General features: G+C 40.2%; 3 protein-coding genes across 3 annotated transcripts in view; 1 reads left to right on the top strand and 2 right to left on the bottom strand.

The window, feature by feature from the left end:
• The window catches only part of TMOD3 (tropomodulin 3), an 84,694-nt gene extending 79,828 nt beyond the window's left edge, over positions 1–4,866 (top strand). Inside the window, exon 10 of the mRNA XM_060005962.1 lies at positions 1,821–4,866. Within this exon, the coding sequence (XP_059861945.1) occupies positions 1,821–1,855 (35 nt within the window). The 3' untranslated portion in view covers positions 1,856–4,866. The remainder of the gene's footprint in view (positions 1–1,820) is intronic.
• On the bottom strand, positions 4,655–14,744 carry LOC132420998 (RNA polymerase-associated protein LEO1-like). Its single transcript, XM_060005964.1, has 5 exons — positions 14,633–14,744; positions 14,264–14,399; positions 12,824–12,965; positions 10,680–10,756; positions 4,655–4,765 (listed from the first exon to the last, which is right to left on the bottom strand). Exons 2-4 carry the CDS (start codon positions 14,363–14,365, stop codon positions 10,701–10,703), a joined length of 300 nt encoding a protein of 99 aa, XP_059861947.1. The 5' UTR covers positions 14,366–14,399; positions 14,633–14,744; the 3' UTR covers positions 4,655–4,765; positions 10,680–10,700.
• On the bottom strand, positions 14,682–22,385 carry LOC132420997 (RNA polymerase-associated protein LEO1-like). The gene is made up of 7 exons (XM_060005963.1): positions 22,201–22,385; positions 18,410–18,507; positions 17,637–17,782; positions 16,793–16,877; positions 15,615–15,709; positions 14,900–15,034; positions 14,682–14,733 (listed from the first exon to the last, which is right to left on the bottom strand). Exons 2-7 carry the CDS (start codon positions 18,491–18,493, stop codon positions 14,688–14,690), a joined length of 591 nt encoding a protein of 196 aa, XP_059861946.1. The 5' UTR covers positions 18,494–18,507; positions 22,201–22,385; the 3' UTR covers positions 14,682–14,687.
• Between the last annotated feature and the right edge of the window lie 1,246 nt (positions 22,386–23,631).

Genomic DNA, 23,631 nt, shown 5'->3' with positions numbered 1-23,631 from the left:
TAATTTTCTATACTTTTTTTGTTTGTTCCCTCTGTCCTATTGATCTTGTTTATAATGTGCATTTTTTTAATAACATGCTTTTTAACATCTGAAATGGTCTACCAATAACATCCAAACACTACTGCAATTCAAAATTTTCTTGGAAATGTTCTTCCCTAAAGAATTATGTGCTTTGCCTTTCAGATATAGCCATGTTCTTCAGAGATCCATATACATGAATTAAGTTTGTATTTGAGGACTCAGTTCTCCATTTGATTTCTTCCCCTAATATTTCAGTAAATACATGAAACTTGTTCATTAACATGGACTGAAATTAGAGTTGGGGTGCGCCTAGTTAAATAAGTATAAAAATGTTCATGGGGACCTGATACTTCAGTCCTCCTGGTTTTTATTTTCTGGACAAGCTTTTATGTGCATCACTTGACTGTCCAGTCTCATCTCTTGAAGGCCAGTGAACAGAAGCCAGCAGTCAGAACAGCATGAGAGCAGGATTCGTAGCCTGGCCAGGAGGCCAGTGCACCTGTTAGCTTTTCATTCCTCTGTTAAAACGGCCAATTCAGGCTGAACAAAGGCAGGTGTCTTCCTACTTGCTTCCACAGAAGAGAGTATAGAAATTAATAGACCAACAATGTAACTTAAACAGAGGAACTTACTGGTTAGAGTATCAAAACCAATTATGTATACATGCAAATCCTCTAGCTTTATAAAAGCTAAATTGACTTTCCTCATCCCAAAAAGATGGTTGACCTCAGGACCATCCCGTGACTCCACTGTGGTGGGTGATGAGGCTGAGTACCCTTCACTGAATGTTTTCTATATTAACAAACACTACACTAAGCAGACTTTACTCGCACAGCCGTGAGGTACAGGTATCATTATCCCCTGTTACAGAGGATGAGTTGGGTCTCAGAGAGGTTACCTTACTTGCCAAAGAGCAAACCACAAAAAGCAACAGATTCCCACTCTTGCTGACTCCAGAACCTGTGTTCGTTTTCGTCTCTAAATAGGAGTTGCCACAATGCTGAGGAGCCCTGACCTGGTGGCTCTCAGCAAATATTGTCTGATAGCTGACAGGTGAGAGTGAAGGTAGCAAGACCCTGACACTGAAGACTTTGCCCTGCTGCTAGTGAGCACAGCCAAGCGGCTCAGGGTCACCAGCCCGGGAAGAGGCTGGGGGTCCTCAGATGTGCACCCAACCACTGTGGCTTCCCAAGTTTTTGGTAGCGAGATGTGACATCACCACATTACCAGGGTCTAAGATCTTCATTACTTTGCATTTGTTGTTTTCTCAGAGCCCTGAAGTGGCTCATTTTGCAGGAGATAAGAGAAGGAAAATCTGGAGAGCAGTAGCAGCAAGTCACTTACCTTTGAAACTGATAATACTATTTTTGGTATGTTCTTGCACAAACTGAGGAATTAATCAGAAGAGCATGCAAATAGTTACGTTTAATACTTTCTAATCCCAGCTGCCTGAATGTCATTTCAAAATTTAATACAGTAAGTTATTAGTCATTTTTTAATGGAGGTATAAATTTTAATACACAAATGAGACAGGCACAGTGACTTGAAGGTGACTGCTGGCCATTCTGTTGTAGATTTCTAATGTAACTGCAGTGTAAGCACAGCTGAGCTTAGCCCCTCAGTTCTTAACAGGTAAGTAACCATGGTGAAGGGTGTGAGTTTTTTATTTTAATGGCTGTCTGAACTGCAAATGGACAATCCATTTTTGTACAACTCTAACTGGATCACATAGAAACTTGTCACAAGCAAATTAACATTGTACAAACTAACAGGGATTTCTAACATTCTTTTTCTCATAGTTCGCAAGAGACGAGTTGAAGGAGACCACCAGTAAGTCTGCCAACATGTAATCTTTGGAAGACTTCGAAAGTTTGCCAAGGGCCCGTGTTGTGATATCAGATGTAAAATTTTCCTCGGGAGAAGGGAAAAGACTGGAAATTCTTTTTTTTTTTTAACTACATGTTATCTTTTATCTAGTTTAAGTTGTTACCAGTTTCAGATTGTAAATCACTAGTAGGTGATATTTTGTATTCTAAAGCATTATTTCTACTTTCTGCTAAAATCAGTTTTAATTTAGCTTAATTAAATGGTTTATGATGAGTCTTGGGTTAAAAAAATACAATTATAAAAAAGTTTAGGAAGTCATTTATGTAGAGTAATATGAACATTCTAAGGACCAATCTTTTTTTAAGTCAGAAAGGGACATTCCTGATGTCAGAATTGTTGTTGCACCTTTTAGGTACAAGGAACTTCAAAGCTTTCCTTATTCCAAGGCAAGGAGACTTTTCCAAGTTTCAGAACACATGAACTTGGCAAGAGTATGGTTTCTGCTTCTATCAAGAAAGCAAAATGCCAGCATTTTAAAACAGATGACTCAAAACCTGGTCATCTGTTTTGGAGTCAAAGCAGATCTCTAGGAGAGAGGAAGCAGTCTCCTGTGCATTCCATGGCACTGCACCTGTCCAAGGTGTCTCAGCAACACCTACAGTTTTTTTCAACAAAGTCATCAGCTTAGCCAGGTTACACACTTTGTTTAAAAGTATAGTTAGGTCTAAGTTCGTTACCGTTTTTCATTGCAATAATGTGGGCATTATTAACTTTTTGTGAAAGCTCATAGTAAAAAAAAAGCATCTGAGTAGGAAAGCTATTTTTTTCTTCCCTGTAAAAGGCATATAGCCAGCTCTCAGTTATTTAGGGTAAAAGCAAAAAGAAAGCTGTTTTTTTTTTTTTTTTTTTAAGAAAGCTGTTTTTAAACAGATGAAATCAAAGTTAATAAATGGTGGAGATTAAGTCTGAGGAGCATGCAAAACGGTCCTTTAAATTGATGGTTACTGATGGTAAATTAGAAACTAGCCTGGGTATAAATTAAGAGCTGCACAGGATAGTGAGACGTTCCTACATGCAACACAGAATTGTCTGAATGGTATAATCACCACTCACTACAGATTTTCCCAACCAATAAGGAAAATGGCTGTTAGATAAATCTGTTCCCTTTCATCTTGTACTTTTTGGTCTACATTGTATAAAAGCAATTTCTCATAACACAAGCTGTCTTCCTATCCTTCAAAGTATTAAGGTGAACAGTTAAACGGTAGTCCTGTGGTGGGAAGACTACTCCAGATCCAATAGTATGATCGATAATTTGGGCCTGCATTCATGTCCTATTTCAGGGCAGCCCCGGAGCAGGAGATGGCAGAGGCGTTACAGCTGCAGACGACAGGGGCAAAGGAGTCTGAGCAGTCCTGGCCTTGACAATTCAGGCCTGGGTGTATCCCTTACAGGGAGATTTTTCTAAAGGAGGAATCTCCTTCCAGAATAGGGGAGAGGTCTTTTGTTAATTTTTTTAAACTTCTTGAAATTGAATTATAAAATGTCTGCTCCTTTGTCTTGGGTTGGACAGTTTATCTAATGAGCTAGGCAACTCCTTGCATGCTACAGTAATAAGCCTTCTTAACAGGCAAAAGCTTTCCTCATGAGGACTGAGTGTGTGTTTTTTTGGAATCAGTATCCATTGTTTGAAAGGGGCCAAAGACTGGCTTTGCACTGTACTGCTATTCCCTTTCAGTTGTTATAGGGTGCTGGAGGTTTTTCCAAGTTAGCAAGTCAAGCTCACTCCCGCTCGCTCTCTCCCTCTCTCCTTTCATAAATGACTTTGGAAATGCACTTGGTTTTAGAGACTGCACAGTTCCAGCAGGGTGGGGAGTCAGCATGGAGCAGCTGTGCAGAGCTACCAGTACACTTTTAGCAAGGCTTCCTTGCTTGCCCTGCCCTGTAAGTCAGTCAGTAAATTGCTAAGTATGTTACCCTTTCCTCCCCAAAGCTTTTTTTTAAATATAGGTAGGTGGGCCCCACCTAAAATTGTGTGTTACACTTGGGGTAATACCTTTTCCACTTATTATTTATCAAAGTATGAAGAAGTTGAGTGATTTCCTTGTACCATTCCAGTTCTGAGCTACAATAGTTCATTATATAATTGAAGAAAAGATTTCTTAATAAATAAGGGTGAACATTGATCTGATTAAATGCAGAAAATCTTTCAAGAATTGTAATGACAAGGGAGAAAACTGATGTTTACTTTGATCTTTAAAAATCTGGCACCTCTTACCCTTTTAGTAACTTTCAGTATTTCTGTATTTATCTAAAATTTTTTATAACAGATTGGAGTTGTGAAATACTCTTGATTTTTAAACCAAAGATGTTCTAAGACTTTAAGTTTTTATAGTGTAACCAATGTAAACTTACCTGGTTACCTAAGCAAAGACTATTCTTTGCATTTTTAAATTGCTGTTTTTTAAAAAGCTTTTAATTTCCCATTTTATAAAATTTTATATTCATATTGGAAGTTCTAATTTTTCCAGTTTGCCTGAAATTGTATGTATGAAAAAATCAGTATTAATAATATTGATATTATTAAAATGGATTTTGGTGCTGTACACTTGGAGCTAAAGCCTAGTAGAAGTCTAATTCATAGGTGAAATACATTTTCTAACGGTGCGGTGCCTGTCGTTTAAAAGACCAAATAAACATTTTGTGTTTAAGAAATTAGCAGATTGTTAGAGATCTTAAGGAGAATTACATCTTGATAGTTAAATTGCAGATTCTCGTATTTGAATGAAATAATCCATATACTTGCTTTGTACAGTAGGTGTCCTCTGGAAAAGTTACGTGTATAGAGCTTTGTATATTGTTTTTCCGTTGACAGCATCTGATATTTTTTCATTTAAAAAGGGGAGTCCATGGTATACTGAAAATTATAAAAGAAAAAATGTTTTGATAAAATGTTAGTCATGTTCTATTGTACATTATATTTAACCCTTGCTACCATTAAAATAAGATTAAATAATTCATGAGGTTTCATAAAACCTTTAAATTTTCGCTCTGTGGTCCCAGGACTGCCTCACTTTTTCCTTATAAAATCAGGAATCACTGTTACCTCCCAGCAGATACAAGGATCACTGTTTTTCTAGAATCCATAGCAATTTCCGTTCTCTGTAAGTTCAGTACTGTCCAGTTTTGCTCCTTCATTTCAAATGCCACTTCACTTAAAAAATTTTTTTTCTATTTTTATTGAGATAATTGACATATAACATTGTATTAGTTTAAGGTGTACGACATAATGATTTGATATATGCACATACTGCAAAATGATTACCACGATAAGTTTAGTTAAACATCACCTCACGTAGTTTTAAAAAATGTTTTTCCTTGTGATGAGAACTTTTAAGATCTATTCTCTTAGCAACTTTCAAATATGTAATACAGTATTATTAACTGTCATAACTATGCTGTACATTAGTCGTAGGACATTCTCTTATAACTGGAAGTTTGTACCACTTGACCACCTTCACACATTTCATGCACTCCCCATGCCCCACCTCTGGCAACCACACTCTGCTTGCTGTATCTATGAATTTAGTTTTTTTAGATTCTGATACGTGAGATGATACAATATTTGTCTTTCTCTCTGACTTATTTAGCATAATGCCCTCAAGACCACTCCATTTTCGAACAGTATTAACTAAAGACATGGCACCCACAAGAACCAAGCAAATTGGATGTGTCAGAGCACCTCCTATCAAGGGGCGTGAGTTCTTCAGTCTAAACATCTATAGAACCATCTTTTCCATCAGCTCCCACTGAACGTTAATGTTTCTGGCTGTTTCTCACCATACGACAGTTAATGTTTCTAGCTACTTCTCAAAGGAACTCTTCACAAATTTTTAAATTGAGAAAATTATATTTACAATAAGCAAAGATTTTTATATTTTTATGTCATTTTTTTTTTTTTTTTTGTGGTACGCGGGCCCCTCACTGTTGTGGCCTCTCCTGTTGCGGAGCACAGGCTCCGGACGCACAGGCTCAGCGGCCACGGCTCACGGGCCTAGCCGCTCTGCGGCACGTGGGATCTTCCCGGACCGGGGCACGAACCCGTGTTCCCTGCATTGGCAGGCGGACTCCCAACCACTGCGCCACCAGGGAAGCCCCTTATGTCATTTTAATGTCATTCTTTCTTATGTCATATTGATTTTTCTGCATTATAATTTAGTTCCGTAAGTCCCTATAAAAACTGAAAAAATTGGAAATTTTTTTATAATAAAACATTTATAACAGTTTGTTAATGCTGAACTCTAACCTGCAGTCTGATCATTCAGAGGAGCCAATCTTGTCAACCATTACCAAGTATTTTAGACAGCCTTCATTGACATATAAAGACTTTTACTTAGGACATCTGCTCTAATGGCTAGATAAGAATAGATTGTAACACTGTGAAACACCACCAGCCATGTCTTGTTAGCATTGTTCAAGTTCGTACACTTTTAAGATAAACTCCCATGGAGTCTATATATGTGAGGCTTAACTCCCTTTTCTACAGACTATCAATATGTTTTAAGTGCTGCAAAGCGATTAACAGGCCTAAAATTTTTCTGTCAGATATTGTAGTCCACTCAGAGAGTAAGGTTTAAGAACAGATTCTGGGTGCTTCTTGGTGGCTGTGTATAGCAATTTTTAGGAGTTTAAATTTCACCTTAACTCACAAAAGAAAAAAAGTCTTTGATTCAGTTTAAACTTTTTAGATCTGTCTGCTTAAGAATTATAAAACAAAAATCGTGAAAAAAAATTGCATGCATACATGTGCATTTACACACACACATAGCATAAAAACCTTTGTAATTTTGAATAAATGCCCACATTTTTTTCAGTCTTTTGGATGAATTATATTTGGTTTTAGTTATGTTTAAAAGCTTGAAAATTACCTTTATAACAGTGCATCATTCTTTGTCACATGAAATTGAGCATTTAAATACATTTTTTAACTCTAAAATACCAAAATGCTATAAATGCTTTTTTTCAATTTTTATAAATATAAAAACTGAATTTTATAATACTGATACTTAAATATTACAAACTATTAATATTATTGGCTCTTATTAGCACAGTGAAAGTTCTTTTGAAAAATATGGACTATAGGCATTTAGAATTTACCACTTCATATTGGAATAAATAATTTCACTAAAGTTTATCAAATATACTGTAGACTTGGACTTTTTGGAAAATCCATTTAGTGCCTATGTTCTAAAGTTCATTCCTTACACACCTCTTAAGAACAAGTTTATTAATTTCCCTGACTTATTCTTTCCTACCCTATTAAGTTAAACCATATAAAACTGTCAATACGTGACCATTTATACCCATAAAAATAGTAAGTTCATATGGTTCAATCTCATACCATCAGTACTCCGTCTGGTCTGTCCATAAAATCAAATTGAAAAAAAAAAAGAAAGGGCTTCCCTGGTGGCGCAGTGGATGAGAGTCCGCCTGCCAATGCAGGGGACACGGGTTCGTGTTCCAGTCTGGGAAGATCCCACATGCCGCAGAGCGGCTGGGCCCGTGAGCCATGGCCGCTAAGCCTGTGCGTCTGCAACAGGAGAGGCCACAACAGTGAGAGGCCCGCGTACGGCAAAAAAAAAAAAAAAATCGAGTTTTTTTAAAAAAATTGACAAATATGAAGAAACAGGGACCTATGATACAGTGCGTTCTGGGCCTGATGGGAGCCAATCCAGCTATTAAACTAGAGATTAGTTGTGCAGTAAAACAGAGACATCTCTCATCAGTCACCTATATCCACCAACCAAAGGAAAATCAGCGCAACGTGTAATGGGTTTGAGGAAACTTTTAGGGATAAACATCAAATTCAAAGGAATCAAATTCCTTTGAAACTTAAGGAATAACGAAATTCCCCATGAATCTTTAGTGTTGGCTGGCCTTCCAAGCAAGGATGGCTGTCGGGCTTATGTTCACATATGGGAAGTCTTGATGCCTGTTGGAGGCTTGGGTGCTTGGGTGGTCAGTGTCAGGTAACTCTAGCTCCTGTGAGTCTGAGTGGACGTGGTGCCAGGAGCTGTGGCTGTGGGAGATAATGCCCTCATGCTCAGCCCAGTGGCACCCTGCTCCAAGCAGCAAACAATGGGAGGGTCCAAAATCCCCAAACATCTTTTGGCCTTCAAATATTAAGCTTTCCACCATGTCTACAAGGGTTGAGGGCCTCTAGGCTCGGCCCAACTGCCCTGTTGCTGAAGTAGCAGAGCCTCAAGGCCAGCCCTTATAAAGAACAGCTGACCTACAGATTTAATGTGATCCCTATCAAATTACCCATGACATTTTTCACAGAACTAGAACAAATAATCCTGAAATTTATATGAAACCATAAAAGACCCATAATTGCCAAAGCAGTCCTGAGGGAAAAGAACAAAGCAGAAGGCATAACCCTCCCAGGCTTCAGACAATACTACAAAGCTACAGTAATCAAAACAGTGTGGTACTGGCACAAAAACAGACATACATATCAGTGGAACAGGACAGAGAGCCCAGGAAAAAACCTACACACCTATGGTCAATTAGTCTTTGACAAAATAGGCAAGAATATAAAATGGGAAAAAGATGGTCTCTTCAACAAGTGGTTCTGGGAAAGTTGGACAGCTGCATGTAAATCAATGAAGTTAAAACACACCCTCACACCATGCACAAAAATAAACTCAAAATGGCTTAAAGACTTAAACATAAGATATGACACCATAAAACTCCTAGAAGAGAACACAGGCAAAACATTCTCTGACAAAAATCATACCAATGTTTTCTTAGATCAGTCTCCCAGGGCAACAGAAATTAAAAACAAAAATAGACAAATGGGACCTAGTCAAACTTAAAGCTTTTGCACAGAAAAGGAAACCATAAACAAAACAAAAAAGCCTACGGGCTGGGAGAAAATGTTGGCAAATAATGTGACCAACAAGGGCTTAATTTCCAAAATATACAAACAGCTCATACAACTCAACAACAACAACAAAAAAACACAACCCAATCGAAAAGTGGGCAGAAGACCTAAATAGACATTTCTCCAAAGAAGACATACAGATGGCCAATAGACACATGAAAAGATGCTCAAGATCACTAATTATTAGAGAAATGCAGGTCAAAACTACAGTAAGGTACCACATCACACCAGTCAGAATGGCCATCATTAAAAAGTCTACAAAGAGCAAAGGCTGGAAAGGGTGTGGAGAAAAGGGAACCCTCCTACACTGTTGGTGGGAATGTAAACTGGTGCAGCCACTATGGAAAACAGTATGGAGTTTCCTCAAAAAACTAAAAATAGAGTTGATGTATGATCCAGCAATCTCACTCCTGGGCATATACCCAGATGAAACTAATTCGAAAAGATACATGCACCCCTATGTTCATAGCAGCACTATTCACAATAGCCAAGACATGGAAAAACCTAAATGAATAAATGGATAAAGAAGATATACAATGGAATATTAGCCATCAGGAAGAATGAAATAATGCCATTTGCAGCTCAACAGACTTGAGGTTGCCAAGGGGTTTGGAGGGATAGGAAAGGGAAGGAATGGGAGTTTGGGATTAGCAGAGGCAAACTATTATATATAGGATGGATAAAAAACAAGATCCTACTGTATAGCACAGGGAATTATATTCAATATCCTGTGACAAACCATAACGGAAAAAAATGTGAAAAAGTATATATACACATATGTATAAGTGAGTCACTTTGCTGTACAGAAGAAATTAACACAACATTGTATATCAACTTTACTTCAATAAAATTAAAAAAAAAGAAGAATAGCCGACTTTATGATTGAACTGTGCTAGTACTTCTCAGCATTCTGGATGAGTCTCTAAATGGCCTTTCTGGAGCGGGTGCTAATTATGTCTGTGTTTACTGCACAACTATGAAATTATACTTTAAAAATATAAAAGGGAGGGAAATATAATATATATCCAGGTTTTCTGCGTGGTAAGATGATGGGCCATTTCCTTTCCTTTGACCATTTCTATTTAACAAAAGACTTCTAAAAAAACGTATCTAATTAGTATTCAACTCTCAGAGGTAGAGGAATATAAACATTAAATCATGAAGAATTTACATGGTCAAGTCCAAATCCCATCAAGTTGAGCAAACTGACTTCAGAGAAGTTGAATAACTTCCCCAAGATAATATCATTGGCTTGTTCATTCAATAAATACTTTTTATGCACCTATTATGTTCCAGCTACTGCACCAGTCACAAAGCTAGAAGTCAAATCTAGTGTTTTGTTTCCCACTGCTCTTTTTTCTCTAAACCTTTTGGTGACCATTTCTCTCAGATATTTTGGGTGTCTTTCTCCATAAGGTCACTAATGTACCTGTTCAGCAGTGTGACTGCTGTGCAAATAAGTTCCCGACTCTTGTCTCAAAAATGTTTTTGTTTTTGTTTTTAACTTAAGAAAAAGCTTTGGACAGAGGTCTTAAGTTCTAACTCAGCTTCCATGTCTGTAAAATGAGAATAACAGCAGCTGCCCTTTGAGTTGTTCTGAGGATTAGAACTGGTAAGGCCCATGCAGCACTTGGCAAAGCACCAAGTCTCCAGCGAGCCCTCCCGTGCTGTACCTGCTCGGACAAGGAAACCCAAGACCCAGAGCAAACAGTTACCAAAATAAACTTCTCATTTGGGAAGAATGTATTTTCTAAAGTCACAGACTTGCTTCTGAACATTTTTTAACCACAACTAGGATTATGCAAAAGCAACTCAATTCCCCCCTTCAATCAAAACAAGTCATTTCATCATTGTTTTAAAACAAACAGTTGAAAACCATACTTACAGCAAGCACGCGTTTCATACTTCAGTCATCCTCTTCTTCTTCGCTGCCTGCTTTCCTCTTTCTGGAGGGTTCACCTCCTGAACAGATATGAGAGAGAAGGTGTAAAATTTAATACTGAACGTTTCTGGAAATTTTGTCTTAAGTAGTTCTGAGCTGATGGGGGAGCTAGCCCTTCATGTTAGAACCCTACCCACCAGCGGCGACCTTGTCCACAAACACTGTCTCTACAGGTCAGACAAGGGGAGCCCGGGCTTCCCTGGGCAGCAGTCAGGGCTCAGGGACACCTCACTCTATCCTGACGGGGATTCTGCTCATTATTACTTGAAATACATACCTCTGCTTCCTCAGTACTTCACTTTCTCTATCTAAAATTCAGTATTTTAAAGCCTGTCAATTTTTTTAAAAGGACTGCTTGTGTTTTATGTGCTTTTTCAGTATGCTTTCCAAGTTTTAAATATATTTTTTTCACATGAAAAATTAGTGCTTCCATTACACAGTAAGGCCGATTTCTTTTTTTTTTTTTTTTTTTTTTTTAGTAAGGCCGATTTCTATTACTGAGATGTTTCCTCTGATCTGTAACTCCAAACCCATAGCAATGCATGTTAAGTGTTCAGAAAACACTGGATGAATGAATATGGCACAATGGCAACAACACAGTGATTTGCTTGTGTAATTAAGACTTACATTTTCTTTGCACTTGTGCTCTTATAGGTGGAAAAGGAAATAATTAAAGGAAAATAATTTTAACAACATGGAAACGATCTAACCCTCTACTATTATCATACCCATGATGAAGGCGAGAGGGCCCTTGCTCTACTGTACTCAGCTACTTCTAATTCTCTGGTCGAGCCCTGGTGTCTCAGCCATGTGTCTTTTCTCACAGGTCTCTCCATCCTCTGGCATGTCCACCCTAATGCTCTTCCTTCTGCAACCAGCAAGACGGCACAGGTGTCAGGCCCTCCTCTGGGCCACGTCTAGGCTTATTACTGCATTCATCTCACTGAGTTACAGGGAGGTGTGTAGACATCTGTCTGTGCTCTAGGGCTGTGAGCTCCTCTTCATTCCAGGAGTTGACTTGTGGCTACAGGGCAAACTCCTTCAGACTGAATAAATTTGGTTTTACCCCATCACTGGTGAGCTTCTTTGCTCTCAGCGACCTTTGAGCCTTATCTTCATCTGGTCCCTCATCACTCTCTGAAGAATAGATTCTGGCCCTCTCCTCTGAAAGCAAAGGGACTTTAGATACGGGATTGACCTTCAAAGATGAAGACCCATTTATTCCTGAATTTTTCTACTCTTGAATATTGCTACTTCCCACCATATATTTCCCTTGAGGAGCCAACAATTTTTTAAAGTTTTCATAAAGAAGTATGTACAGCTTTCAAACATGCTTAAATGACTTAGATTGGAGAGGTTTTTCCTTCGGAGAGATTGTCTGATCATTTTTAAATACCCGAGGGGCTTTGTGCACACATTTTTTAAAAAATTTATTTTATTTCTTATTTTTGGCTGCATTGGGTCTTCGCAGCTGCACACAGGCTTTCTCTAGTTGTGGTGAGCAAGGGCTACTCTTCGGTGTGGTGCACAGGCTTCTCATTGCGGTGGCTTCTCTTGTTGTGGAGCATGGGCTCTAGGCACACGGGCTTCACTAGTTGTGGCACGCGGGCTCAGTAGTTGTGGCACGCGGGCTCAGTAGTTGTGGTTCCCAAGCTCTAAAGCGCAGGCTCAGTAGTTGTGGCACACGAGCTTAGTTGCTCCGCAGCGTGTGGGATCTTCCCAGACCAGGGCTCAAACCTGTGTCCCCTGCATTGGCAGGCAGATTCTTAACCACTGCGCCACCAGGGAAGCCCCACATATTTTAAAACTACAAAGTTTAAACACTGGGTCCCTATACAAACAGGAGAACTGCCTGTTACACATTTTCCTCCATAAGGACAAAATTATTTAATTGATTTTCTTATTATGGGAGTGCCTTATGTTCCCAGCTAAGCTTTTGTGTGGCAAAGTGGTCCCAGGGAAAACAAAATAAAAGGCCTTGGTACTGTTGTCCTAAGTGAATAACAGCAAGACAGTAAGAGCCCACCAGAGCACAATCGCTCCCACGGCCCTGAGATGGTGAAGCGTGACCTCCTCTCCCTACTCACCTCGGCCATGGTTCTTGCTGGCTTCTCCCTCCTCACCACCGCCGGGGCCCTGGTAGGGGGCACTCGGCCCCTGCTGGTTCTGCTTTTCCCACAGATGGATGGTCTCCTGGTGAGTAGATGCCCTCAAACGTTCTTCTTCTTTCTGTAAAGAAGCAAATAAATTACTGAACTTTAAAACAAAAAATGAACTCACTTAGTGCCCCCTTGAAACTACTTTACTGTAAAGAACATGTAAATGCCTCGCCCAGGATAACACCAGTTCCTATGTCCTCAGGGTACAGTTCTCTCCACTTTACACCTCTGTTACCACACATGGTCATCATCTTGTTCGTTCGAAGGCGTGAAGAAAACACAGGGTGAAGAGGCAAAGGCTCCCTCCCTCACACCAACCGCCCCATCAGAACTGGCACCGGCACAGCCTTGGGAGATGCAGCGTCCCCTGTGCTGCCAGGCAGAGCCCAGAGTGTGGCGACCAGCCTGAGGAACCTCGTTCATGTCCAGTGGACGCCTGAGGGAGGCGGGTTCTCTTCACCCTGAGACAGACACCTGACTTGCCCAGGCTCCACCGAACTACCATGGTGCCCACATATTCCAGTCTGGGGCCCTCAACCCAGAGAGCTCCCCACAGCTCCTGATGGCAGGATGGGGAGGTTCTGGTGGGGAGGGTCCCTGAGCCCCAAAGCAGAGCCTTCATTCCCTTCCATCTGCCTGGTTTCTACACACTGGGGTTCACTAGGCAGAGCCAGTGTCAACTGAGTCAGAATGTCCTCATGACCTTCCCACATCACCTCCTATCTGGTTAACACAGTTTAATGATGTACATCAAGGGTTATATTTTTATATAAAGATTTTTTTAAATTAATTAATTTATTTTTGACTACATTGGGTCCTTGTTGCTGCACGTGGGCTTTCTCTAGTTGCAGCGAGCAGGGGCTGCTCCTCGTTGCGGTGTACAGGCTTCTCATTGCAGTGGCTTCTCTTCTTGCACAGCATGGGCTCTAGGTGCGTGGGCTTCAGTAGTTGTGGCTCGTGGGCTCTAGAGCGCAGGCTCAGTAGTTGTGGCCCACGGGCTTAGTTGCTCCGCGGTATGTGGGATCTCCCCGGACCAGGGGTCGAACCCGTGTCCGCTGCACTGGCAGGCAGATTCTTAACCACTGTGCCACCAGGGAAGCCCGGGTTATATTTTTAAATTACTAGTTTCCCTCTGAAATCTCATAGATTGGAGAGAGAACACCCGAGGGTCCGGATTGCTGTATCTCACCATCAGCCATTGACTATGACAATTACTGTGGTTAACCACATGCTTAGAAGGTTAAGCAGGCTCCCTGACAACCACAAGAAATAAAACAGCTGTGACAATAAGAAATGATGAATTAACATTCTGGAAAGCACAGTTCTTAATACCCCAAACAATCCCAGGATAAACCTCAGCCAACATACCTGAACCATCTCTGTGCGCTGGCATTCAGGGTCACGACCAGCCATCGGTAAGATTCTAATCTTCTGTGTCCTCGAGCATCTGTTAGCAAGTAGCAGGGTCATCTTTCTAAGTGTGGCACAGTCTGTAGCATGAGGTCTGCAAGAAACAGAAGAAAACGTCTCACTGTTTACAAAGAATATTTGGAGGCAATCATACCAACAGCAAACACAGTTGCGGACAATGACACACCAGCCCCTGCGGCAGCCCTTTCCTCTGGCGCATGCGCACACCAAGAGCATGCTCGCGATCGGCAGGCTTCCCAGGTAAACGTCCCTGAAGGGAAGGGACACGCTGACCAGCAGAGCAGCACAGACAGTCCAGGCTCTTACCAGGTGCGTCAATCAATGTGAGTTAATAACCGGTCTTCTGGTTTGTATGGCGGGCTCATGTTGGTTTCCATAGCGTGAACTGGCTCCCTGAGGGACAGCAACTTGTTGGAAAGGTGAACAATAGCATGGGAACCAAACCATGGGCCTTGGTGAGCTGCACCTCAAAATCAGGTCAATCAGGACTGAGGCAGGCTTTGTGCACAGCCAACCTCTCTGCCCTGTTGCTCTTTAACTGCCAAGTAGCTGTGGGTCACTATGAATAGTTACCTGAAGGTGAGTTTGGACTTAAAGATGGCTTGTCCCTGCAGACCAGTGTCTTCCCTAATGAACAGCTGGTTGTGATTGCCCTGCATCGGGGCCTTGTCAACATCAAACACCTCATTGCCTAAATGCAGGGACAGGCTGGAAATAAGAAATAGTTCAGTTATTAGCGTGGATATTTAACAAATCCTACAGCTTCCATTCTACCCTGTTAGCTGTTCTTAAAATGCTGTGGAACTGCAGCATCCTGTCCCCATAATGAATTCATAAGAAAAACAAAGAAAAGATACTGGAAACAACTAACCTAACCTTTCAAAGTAAAAGGTGGTAAAATCCATCTTCCTTTCAACTTCAAATATAATTGTTTTTATCATTTTCCCACTCTCTACCATTTCATTAGTAAAATAGAAACCATTTTTTCAAACATACCAATTTATAATGTCCAATTATCACAAATGGGCACTAAGATTAGGCTTTCATCTCAATAAGGTAGATATTGTGAATTTGATCACATCTTGGGTCTATGACTAGAGTATCCAAGTGCTGCACTGTGATCTTAACCTTATTTATTTCTCCCAGATTTCCCAGGTAATGCCAGAGGCCTAGATCTTGTTGATTCTTTAATGAAAGATGATCCTAAAATACGGTCCTACGCAGAAAACTTCATTGATCCCAGGCCTCCCTCTGGGCATTTCCATACTCTTCAGGCATTTATGCTCACCTTCCATCGGACCACTTGACTATCCGAGCATTGCTTTCTTTAATTTCATTTCCTTCTTTGTCCCGGCGTATCCTCCATCGTATAGTATTTTCTATCTGTTTCAAAACACAAAGGCATTAGAAAACCAGTGTTACTAACTGCGTGCTCTTTTTTCCTCAAGTGACCTATAATCATGTGCCAAGAGTTCATAGATGGTAAGAGAATAAGCTCACCACAAAATAGCTGATTAGGCAACATGGAAACCTTCCTGCTACAGATACCTAGAGATATTGGTTGAACTCAACAGACATTTTGTTTTAATCTTCTCTGAGCTCCAGTTCATGGCAGTGGAAGCAAAAACTTCGGGGCCATATGAGGTAGGCGGTTACAACTGAGATCTCTGTCTATTGCAGCCCAACTTGAAGGCTATGAACCCAGAGAAAGAAGGACTAAAAAAGGACCCATTCGCCTAGTAAGATAGAGAAGCTCTGAGTATTAATTTTAAAAAGAATATACAATTAAGTAATAAACAACAGATTAAAACCTGAGACTTTTGCTTTACCCTACCCTTATGGTGGGGAACTCCAAATTACAAAAGTAGCATAAAAATGGATCCTGCCACGGCTACCACTGCGGCCTCTGGCAGAAGCTCATTCAAAACCCAGTTAAAGGCAACGCCATCCCTGTGAGAGCAATGGTAGGGTTTTGCCATCCAGGCCTTCTTGAGGGGGACCACCTAATGACAAGGCCTATTTTCTGTGCATAACCTGAATTTCCATAAAGAGTCTGAGATACTCTTATTGTGGGAAGCTGCTTGGATCTATCCACAACAAAATGTGGAGGCAGTTCGGTATACCTAGCTACATTATTATTTATCCTGAAGGAAATAGCTAACAATTTTCAAGAATTTTTATCTTTACTTCTGTCGAAAAATTACAATCGCAAAAGAAAGGTTAAAAAAGTGACAATTCTACAAGGATTTTTTGAAAAGGATATATACCTTCTCCTCTAAAAATATTCTGAAAAGATATTTAATTCCTTGTTCTAAGCAGTTATTTGTTGATTGTTTATGACAATAAACATAAAGATCATTTTATAAGCTGGTCTCAAATTGTTACCCCTGTGTTTTACTTTATAAAAGGAAAAACTCAAAAAAAAAAACAAAAAACAAAACACAGGAATAAAGTGTGAAATGGTACCTTTAATTTTAACCTGGTTCTATCTTCTTCATCAAGCACTTCCTCATCTTCAAATTCATCTTCATAATACTGAGGATCAAAAGGCCTAAAAGTTGTTTTTTAATGTAGTATTAGCCATCTTTAGTATTGAATATAATTAATGTATAAAATAATCTTTACAACATGCACTAATATGTTAAAAAAATCACAGTAGACAAATAACTTCATGTAAAACTTCAAAAAGTATGCAAATTACTGTACTTCCTTGAAATTTGATTTTAAAACATATTACCTGAAATAAAATCCAAATGTGACTAATAGTTCGAAGTTTTTAAATTATATTTTTGTTCGGTGACGTATGTCCTCTAAAGTATAGGTGACACATGATCTATCTCTTCATATTTTTTAAGAAAAGTGTCATGTTTAATTGCATAAGAGCTTGCAATAGTGCACCATCGTGAATAATACCCATCAACACTATTTTGTTGTCTAAAATTGTGGTCGTTTCTAGATTCACAAAGGCTTTTGCATTGAACATTTGTGATTTCTCTAGAAAACTTTCTCACTCTCATTTTCTAATTTTTCAGCTTTATGATAGTGAAAAATACCTTCATCAGCTATGTCTGCTTATTTATAAGAAAGTGCCAAAGTGCTAGAAGAATTATTAGCATTAAAACTTTCTCACACCAGTAATTCATCATTTTCTACCACAGCACATTCTAAGTTTATTTTTTCAGAGTTACATGAGAAATCTCCCACCTCTGTGATTAGCCAACTCATTATAAATAAGAAAAACATTTACATTCCACATGTTTTTACTCAATATCTTGGGGGGGAAAAAAAAACCTTTAATCAGTCCTCTTACTTGGGTTCTATGCTGAGAAATTTGGGTAGTTTAACAAAGTACAATTCATTTCCTAAATCATAGTTGATGCTGGGAATTTCTACTTCTATTTTGGTTTCAGAAATTGGCTCTTCCTCCTGCTGGTCCTGAGGCACTCCACGTCCATCCTAAGAAGAGAATCAGAATGTGAGAGCCTGAGTTGACATTAGAAATGCTCTAGCTCTCCTTCTGCACTAGGCAGATGCAGGTGTGACCAGAAGTAAACTTGGACACCCCTTCAGAGATAAAGCAGTTGGCAACCCCTCCAGGCCTCTCCTTAAAATTTCATCCTCTCCCCACCCCCCCAAAAAAACCACCATGCAAAATAAGACCTGTTAGCCTGCATTACCAGAAAAAATGTTGACATATCTAGCTTGCATAAGATATTTAGCAACAGATGTGTGAAATTATGCAACCCCTCAATGCTAAGTAAGTATTAAAATCAGAGAAGAATGTCAAATAGTACACACTTGGCACATGTGTAAATAAGAAAAACTTTTAAATAAAAGGTTTTCAAATTATGCATCCTCACAGTCTAGCCCCTAAAGTTTGGCATCAGATTCATTCTGAGCAATTCCTTCTATTCCCTTTAATATCCAGAAATTCCCAACATAGCTAAGAAAGTCACCCATTCGTCAGATGTTTCAGACTGCTATTCATTATCCATGTCCCCTCCCTACATGACCCATCAGCCTCTGAAACTTTTTTCTTAATTTTGAACAATGGGCCCAGTTGAGATTTGTTATTGTACTTACAGTAACAGGCTGTCCTGAAATGGGTGGTTGATTGTCCCTGTCACTCTCTGAAGAAATGTCATCTATGTCTCCAAACAGATCCATGGTCCCACTATAATCTTCAATGTTGGGGGAAAAATGCACAGTATTAATTTCTCTCACTGAAGTTCTTCACACAGTTCTTAGCCCATCACTTCAACATATTCCCAAGATTCATAAACCAAACCTCCACTAAACCATGATCAGACTGGCTCCCTGAGCCTGGCCCTCAGAAGCCTCACAAGAGTGTCTACAGGGAAGGGAAACAGCAAAGTTAGCTGGTGAAGGCCAAGCTGCTGTGATAGCCAGCTTTCAAGGTGGATCCCAGGGATCCCTGCCTCTGGTATTCTTGCCCTTGTGTGATCCTCTCCCACAGGTATCACGGTTGGTCTATGTGATCAATAGAATACAGCCTCACTTCCAAGGCTCTGCATGACATTGTGGCTTTTTTGCCTTGCTCTTTCTCCCTTGGGTCACTTGCTCTGGAGGAAGCCAGCTGCTGTGATGTGAAGACACTCAAACTGCTGTGGAGAGGCTCATGCAGTGACAAACTGAGGTCTCCTGCCAAGAGCCATGGGAGTGAACCATCTTGGAAACAGATCCTTCAGCCCCAGGCAGGCCTTTAAATAACACAGTCTCAACCAACATCTTGATTGCAGCCTTGTGGGAGACCCTGAGCCAGTGCTAAACCACTCCTGACCCTTAGAAACGGTGAGATATATTAAATGTTTGTTGTTTTAAGCTGGCGCTCTCGATGAATGTAGTTAGGGAAGGTGGGGGATAGTATGCAAGTCACACAAAATATGTCTACTCTGACACTCCTATCTCCCTGTCTTTGAATTCCCTCTGCACAAAGCCAGGGAAGCTTTGGTATCTCAACTTCATTAAATGAAGGCCACCACTGAGTTTTTTTGGTGAACCAATCAAGTAGAGAGCCATGTCCAGCTATATGTCCTAACACATCAAATCCAGAATATATCCATATAAGTGCACCCGTGTCAGTAAATTTGGCCCAAGGTAGTTAGTGTTTGTCCTTCATCTCACATTCTTAGAATCCACGTCCACACACATTCCCCAGGCTTTTGCTCATATTTAATAGCAAAATCTTGCAATTCTTTTGGTGTGTAAGTTATTTCTTCTTCAGTCAGAGTTTGTGCTTTCTTTGCCAGAGTATGATGAGATCCTAGTGATGGGTCTGCTGGTAAAAAGTAGGTCAGACAGCACTCAGCTGGGTGATTCTTGAGGGGAATGCAGACTGCCCCAAGTGATGTTATTACAGCATTTTCAAGCAAGAAGACTAGTTTCACAACCTACTGAATGGGAGAAAATGTTTGCAAACGATAGGACCGATAAGGGGTTAATATCCAAAATATATAAACAGCTCATACAACTCAGTATCAAAAAATCAAACAACTTGATTAAAAAATGGGCAGAAGACATGAATAGACATTTTTCCAAAGAAGACATACACATGGCCGACAGGCACACAAAAAGATGCTCAACATCACTAATCATTCATGGAAATGCAAATCAAAACCACAGTGAGCTATCACCTCACACCTGTCAGAACAGCTACCATCAAAAAGTCTACAAGGGCTTCCCTGGTGGCGCAGTGGTCGACAGTCCGCCTGCCAATGCAGGGGACACGGGTTTGTGCCTCGGCCTGGGAAGATCCCACATGCCGTGGAGCGGCTAGGCCCATGAGCCATGGCCGCTGAGCCTGCGCGTCCGGAGCCTGTGCTCTGCAATGGGAGAGACCACAACAGTGAGAGGCCCGCGTACCGCAAAAAAAAAAAAAAAAAAAAACTCTACAAATAGCAAATGTTGGGGAGAATATGGAGAAAAGGGAACCCTTGTATGCTGTTGGTGGGAATGTAAATTGGTGCAGCCACTACGGAAAATAGTATGGAGGTTCCTCAAAAAACTAAAAATAGAACTACCATATGATCCAGTAATTTCATTCCTGGATATATATCTGAAACAAAAACCCTAATTCAAAGAGATATGTGCATGCCAATGTTCACAGCAGCAATATCTACAATAGCCAAGATATGGAAGCAACCTGTCCATCGTCAGATGAACAGATAAAGAAGATGTGGTATGTATACAATGAAATACTACTCAGCCATAAAAAAGAAAGAAATTCTGCCATTTGCAACAACATGGATGGACCTACACGGTATTATGCTTAGTGAAATAAGTCACAGAAAGACAAATACTGTATGTTATCACTTATATGTGGAATCTGAAAAATAAAACAAACCAGTGAATATAGCAAAACAAACAGACTCACAGATGTAGAGAACAAACTAGTGGTTGGTTACCAGTGGGGAGAGGGAAGGGGGAAGGGACAAAATAGAGGAAGGAGATTAAGAGGTACAAAGCACTATGTATAAAATAAATAAGCTACAAGGATATACTGTACAGCACAGGGACTATAGCCAATATTTTATAACTTTAAACGGAATATAATTTATAAAAATATTTGAATTACTATTTTGTACACCTGAAATATAATATTGTAAATCAACTATATGTCAATTTAAAAAAACCTGTTTCCTCAGATATAGGAAGGCAGACTGCTTCTCACAGGCAAGGCAGGCTCAGAGGGACTAGAAAATTTGTTTTTCAGCTTTATCTGAGTCCAAACAGAAATCCCCATTCCTAGTTTCTTTCTCAATCAATACCCTTTCACATGAGAGACTTGAAGAGGCTGTGAATTCAGTTGATGTTGTAGTTCTGCAACCACACAATTACATGCGTTTGATTTTCAGCTACCTCAGCCCTCTGACTACAAGATATGAGATTCCTTTAGGGCTGTCACAAGTGCTCCCTGGTTCTCTGACCATGACTTGAGCAGAATGTTTGAAGACCTAAGCTTCTGTGAAGTCATAAAGAGAAAGACAAATACCACATCCCTTATATGTGGACTCTAAAATACAACACAAAGGAACCTATCTACAAGACAGAAACAGACTCACAGACATAGAGGACACACTTGTGGTTGCCAAGGGGGAGGAGGTGTGGGGGGAGAAGGAATGGGAGTTTGGGATTAGTGGATGCAAACTATTATATAGAGAACAGATAAACGACAAGGCCCTCCTGTATAGCATAGGGAACAATATTCAGTATCCTGTGACAAACTCTAATGGAAAAGAATATGAAAAAGAATATATATGTATAACTGAATCACTTCGCTGTACAGCAGAAATTAACACAACATTGTAAATCAACTCTACTTCAATAAAGTTTAAAAACAAACCAAAACTAACCTAAGCTTGTCGACTTTCTGTAAGTGCTCCAGGGCACTCAGACGCATCCAACCCACACCACAGTCCTTAGTCATCAGGACCGCCTAACAAGTGTAGCAGCCACTTGAGCCCTCAATCACAGGGGATAATCTGGTTCATCATGATGCCAAGGCACCACCAGCATCCTGTTTCCCATCGGTGAGGAGCTCAGACCCAAACCAATCTACACATCTCATCTTTGAGGATTTGCTTCCTGGACTACCCAGTCAGGTCCAAGTTGGGCAACAGAAAACATACCAGTTGTCTACACAGATAGATCTTAATATTTTTTAAAAATTGTAATTAGGTTTAAAGTTGTTGATTTGGTTACAAAAAGTACAAAGAGGACTCCCTAAGGGATCACAGAATTATCAAATTCAGAGAGCAACTTCCACCCCCAGAGATGAGGGAACAAAGGGGAAAGTTAGAATTATTATTAAACTTACAAACTTACAGACAGAGCCCCTTGGAGCTGAAACATACCTGAGGAAGGGAAGTGTCCTGCTGGTACTGATGTCTCTCGGGAGTACAATGAAGCTGCCTCTTCAAGTCTTGGTAAACTGCAAACCGGACTGAGCTGCTGTGGGAAGAAACTACTGCTGCTGCTGAGCCCCCTCAGAAAGAATGGAGGTCAACAGGAAGCCCCCAGAAAAGTTCCATAAACAAACAGGAAGGAGGAATCTTTTCTTTGTTATTCAGGCTCCCAGTTCCCTCTGGCGCCCCCTAACAGGGGGCAGCTGGCAAAGCTGAAATGTGCTTGCAGAGCCTTGGCTCTGCATAGCCAAGCTCTGTAGAGAAGGGCAGGTTTGGAGACAAGAGACAAGAGCTCAATCACTGTCACATATGTGTCTGCTAGTGAAAAAACAATGTTGCCTTGTAAAGCACAGAGTCAAAATGAAGGCTCTCAAGAGCCAGGCATTGGAGTTTCAACTTGATAAACCAAGAAACAGCAAGGGACTGAAGGTTTCTGAGTTTAGGAGAGTGACACAGTGGTGAGTTAGGACCTTATTCTCTTTCAATGTCACTTCTCTATAACCAGGCTTCAGAAGAGCCTCCCACAAGCCACCCCTCCTAGATTGTAATCACAGGCCTAGTCCGTTCATAAGGGAAAGATTAGGCTGTGTAGAAGAGCACTGCAGAAAAGACAAATACATATCTTAAATATGGATTTCAAATATATCTGCTAATTCTTTGCCATTTCTACCATGGAGAGGAGTCAAACTTCCCTCCCTTTGAATATGAGCTCACATCAGTGACTCACTTCTATTGAACAGAATGTGGTGGATTTTGAAAAAAGATAATACAGCTCTCTTGGGGTGCTCACCGTTGGAACCCAGCCACCATGCTGTGCGAAAGCAGGGCCACAACTAGGACGCAACATGTGAGATACTCACTTTGGTGAAAAATATAAGTGGTGCCAGAATCTTAGTGATCAAGGTAAATAATATTGCAATACATTTTAAACTCCATGCAAAAAACTCCCATAAACAAAACATCAAAATTTCAAATAAAGAGACAATCTATCCAGTTCTGTACTTGTGCCACTCTTCTCACTTGGCTTACCCTAATCCCAGCCCTGTCAGATCATCTTTATTTAAATTTTTGACATTTTATTCATCATATTTTTACATTAATTTTAATTTTTTTTAATGTTGTATTACGGTATTATTAAACTTGATTGCTGTAGTGGGCTGAATAGGGACACTTCAAAATTCATATCTACCCAGAATCTCAGAATGTGACTTTATTTGGCAATAGGATCTTTGCAGATGTAATTAGTTAAGATGAGGTCACACTGGATTAGGGTTAACCCTAAACCCATTGATGGGTGTCCTGAAAGGAGAGCGGGATCTGGAGACACAGAGCGGAGACACAGAGAGACACAGAGCAGACACACAGGGAAACAAGCCATGT

Source organism: Delphinus delphis, chromosome 2 (genome assembly GCF_949987515.2).
Source record: "Delphinus delphis chromosome 2, mDelDel1.2, whole genome shotgun sequence".
Classification (NCBI taxonomy): domain Eukaryota; kingdom Metazoa; phylum Chordata; class Mammalia; order Artiodactyla; family Delphinidae; genus Delphinus; species Delphinus delphis.
This window is presented reverse-complemented; position numbering and strand designations above follow the sequence as displayed.

Coding starts and splice junctions, on each gene's coding strand:
- LOC132420998 (XM_060005964.1), bottom strand. CDS start 14,365: ATGACCCTGCTACTTGCTAACAGATGCTCGAGGACACAGAAGATTAGA. Junction 12,966..14,263: donor AGCGCACAGAGATGGTTCAG/GTATGTTGGCTG, acceptor GCTTCTTTACAG/AAAGAAGAAGAACGTTTGAG. Junction 10,757..12,823: donor CAGCAAGAACCATGGCCGAG/GTGAGTAGGGAG, acceptor ATATCTGTTCAG/GAGGTGAACCCTCCAGAAAG.
- LOC132420997 (XM_060005963.1), bottom strand. CDS start 18,493: ATGGATCTGTTTGGAGACATAGATGACATTTCTTCAGAGAGTGACAGG. Junction 17,783..18,409: donor TTTCAGGACAGCCTGTTACT/GTAAGTACAATA, acceptor TTCTCTTCTTAG/GATGGACGTGGAGTGCCTCA. Junction 15,710..16,792: donor GAACCAGGTTAAAATTAAAG/GTACCATTTCAC, acceptor GTTTTGAAACAG/ATAGAAAATACTATACGATG.